Below are 2312 nucleotides of genomic sequence, written 5' to 3'. Positions count from 1 at the left end.
GAACAGAAGCAAATAAGTTCAACAGTACAAAACAAAAGATAGAAAAAATCCTGCTCTAGAGGTGATAGCATCCATCAGTAAATGATATCTCTACTCCTCATCAACCCCTGCTATCATCTGAATCTTCCTCTTCTCCTTCTTCTTCAGCATCTTCAAAGTCATCATCATCATCCTCATCATTATTCACAGCTGAGCTTCAGCTGCTCCAGCTTCACTAGCCTAAGCTTGCTCCTCTAGCCATGCCACCACATCATTGAATTCATCCATGGTCCATCGATGTCCTAGGGGTGTATCATACATCCCAATGATCATCTCTGATGTGGCCACCTGCCCTTTGTGGATAGATTGCATCCTAGCATCCATAAGAGACAAATACATATCTCTCATCTAAAACGGCTCTGCATCATGAGGCTATGCAGGTGCCTATGGTGGTCTTCTCCTTCTAGGAGGCTGGCGTGGTGGTACTGGCTCAACTGCCTCATCTCCACCACAATACTATAGTAGGCCTCATCAATCGCCTTCCTAGGCCTCTCAAACGGCGATGTAGAAATATTCACTCCAGCTAGCTCATAGAGTTGCATGATCAGAGAAGGATGCCCCAAAGGTGTCTTGTTGTTCATAGTATTTGCACACACCTGTATCTCATTGGCTATGACCTGGCCAATGTTAATGCTCATCCCTCTCAGCACACAGTACAGAAGAAGAGCCATGCTGACAGTAATATCAGAGACATGCGAACAAGGTTGGATGTTAGCATGAGAGAATGTCATCCAATACTTTGCTACATGAGTCAGATCATCTCTCCTTATATTCACAACAACAACATTCCTATTTCTCTGAAAGTGCCCTCCAATCACACAAAGCACGCTCTCCACATCAACAAAGTCTGTTCCTTCTTCCATACTCAGAGCAAACTAACACTGCTCACTAGCCCATTCTGTATTTAAGAACCTGTTAATGGCATCAAGATCATACCGAATGGTGTGTCCTCTAACATAGCTCATATATTCCCAGTGGGATAATCACCCAGCCGCCTTGCATTGGTGTAGAACTCTTTTACCACTGGCATGGGACAAAGTCAATTTGGGCAAGCTGGTCGACAATTCAATAGACCACCTCAACAATAACAACAATGGCAACAACAACCCTCTCTAGCTTAAGGAGACTCTCCAACAGTTCATGCAGGCAACTCTCTCCAATCAGAAAAGCACTGAAGTTGCTATAAGAAATCTAGAGATGCAAGTTGGTCAAATAGCCAAAAAGTTGGAAGAGATACCTGTCAAAAGTTTCGGGTCTAATACTGAAGTTAACCCCAAGGAAGAATGCAAGGCTATTGTGAGTGTGAAAGATAAGAGTGAGAAAGACAAAGAAGTAGAGAGAAGAAAAAAGTTGAGTTAAAGAGAAAGAAGATAAAGAAGAGAGAAAAATTAAAATTGAGAGAAAAGAAAAAGAAAAGACTGTAAAAGAAGAAAGAAGAGAAAAAGAGGTTAAGAGAAAAAAAGAAAAAATTAAGAAAAATCTTCATCACCTTGAGGAGTGTTCCAGAAAAGAAAAAGAGATGAAATTAGGGTGCTTTGAAGAAATCTTCAGAAAATTTGGGATTAGAATTCTGGTGACTGAAGCATTGCAGCAGATTCTTGAATATGCTATGTTTTTGAAGAAACTCCTCAAAAGAAAGAAATATCTAGAGGAGGAAACAATTGAGGTACAGGGAGAATGCAGTGTGATCTTGCAAAAGGCACTTCCTTCTAAGGTTTAAGATCCAGGAAGTTTCACTATTCCTTGCACTATTAGGAGCCATAAAATAGGGAAAGCCCTAATTGATTAGGGTCCAGTATCAATTTGATGCCCTTATCTATTCTTGAAAAGATTGGCGGTCTTGAAGTCAAGCCTGCAAGGATGACTCTGTTTATGGCGGATGGATCCACCAAAAAGCCCTATGGTGTGGTGGAAGATGTGATGGTTCAAACTGACAACCTCGGATTCCTGGTAGACTTTGTAGTAGTGGAGATGGAGGAAGATTTGGAGAGATCCCTATAATTCTTGGAAGGCCATTCATGAAAACGGCCAAGGTTATCATTAATGTTGATGATGGAACTATAACACTTAAAGACCAAGAAGAGGAAGTGATTTTCAATGTCTTCAATGTTGAGCAGCAAATCCAGGTGAAGAAGACTAGTCTCAAAGCTGCATGTGGAGATGCACCAGAGATTAGTACTAAAGCTGCCAAGCTAGGGAAGAAAGGTAAAAAAGTGTTTTCTGCCACAAGTAAATGAAGAAGAAAAAGACAGCAAAGGAAAAGGTGTTCATCA

The 2312-nt window shown here is 41.1% G+C and overlaps 1 protein-coding gene across 1 annotated transcript; it reads left to right on the top strand.

Moving 5' to 3' along the window:
• The first annotated feature begins 1558 nt into the window (after positions 1 to 1558).
• LOC148205221 (uncharacterized) lies at positions 1559 to 2040 on the top strand. The gene is made up of 2 exons (XM_088103823.1): positions 1559 to 1753; positions 1870 to 2040. The coding sequence occupies exons 1-2, from the start codon at positions 1559 to 1561 to the stop codon at positions 2038 to 2040; spliced, it is 366 nt and encodes a 121-aa protein (XP_087959949.1).
• Positions 2041 to 2312: the final 272 nt, after the last annotated feature.

Source organism: Vigna umbellata, chromosome 1, assembly GCF_029865625.1.
Source record: "Vigna umbellata cultivar VRB3 chromosome 1, Vumbellata_1.0, whole genome shotgun sequence".
Taxonomy (NCBI): Eukaryota; Viridiplantae; Streptophyta; class Magnoliopsida; order Fabales; family Fabaceae; genus Vigna; species Vigna umbellata.
The sequence above is the reverse complement of the archived record's forward strand: the minus strand, read 5'-3'. Positions and strand labels throughout refer to the sequence as shown.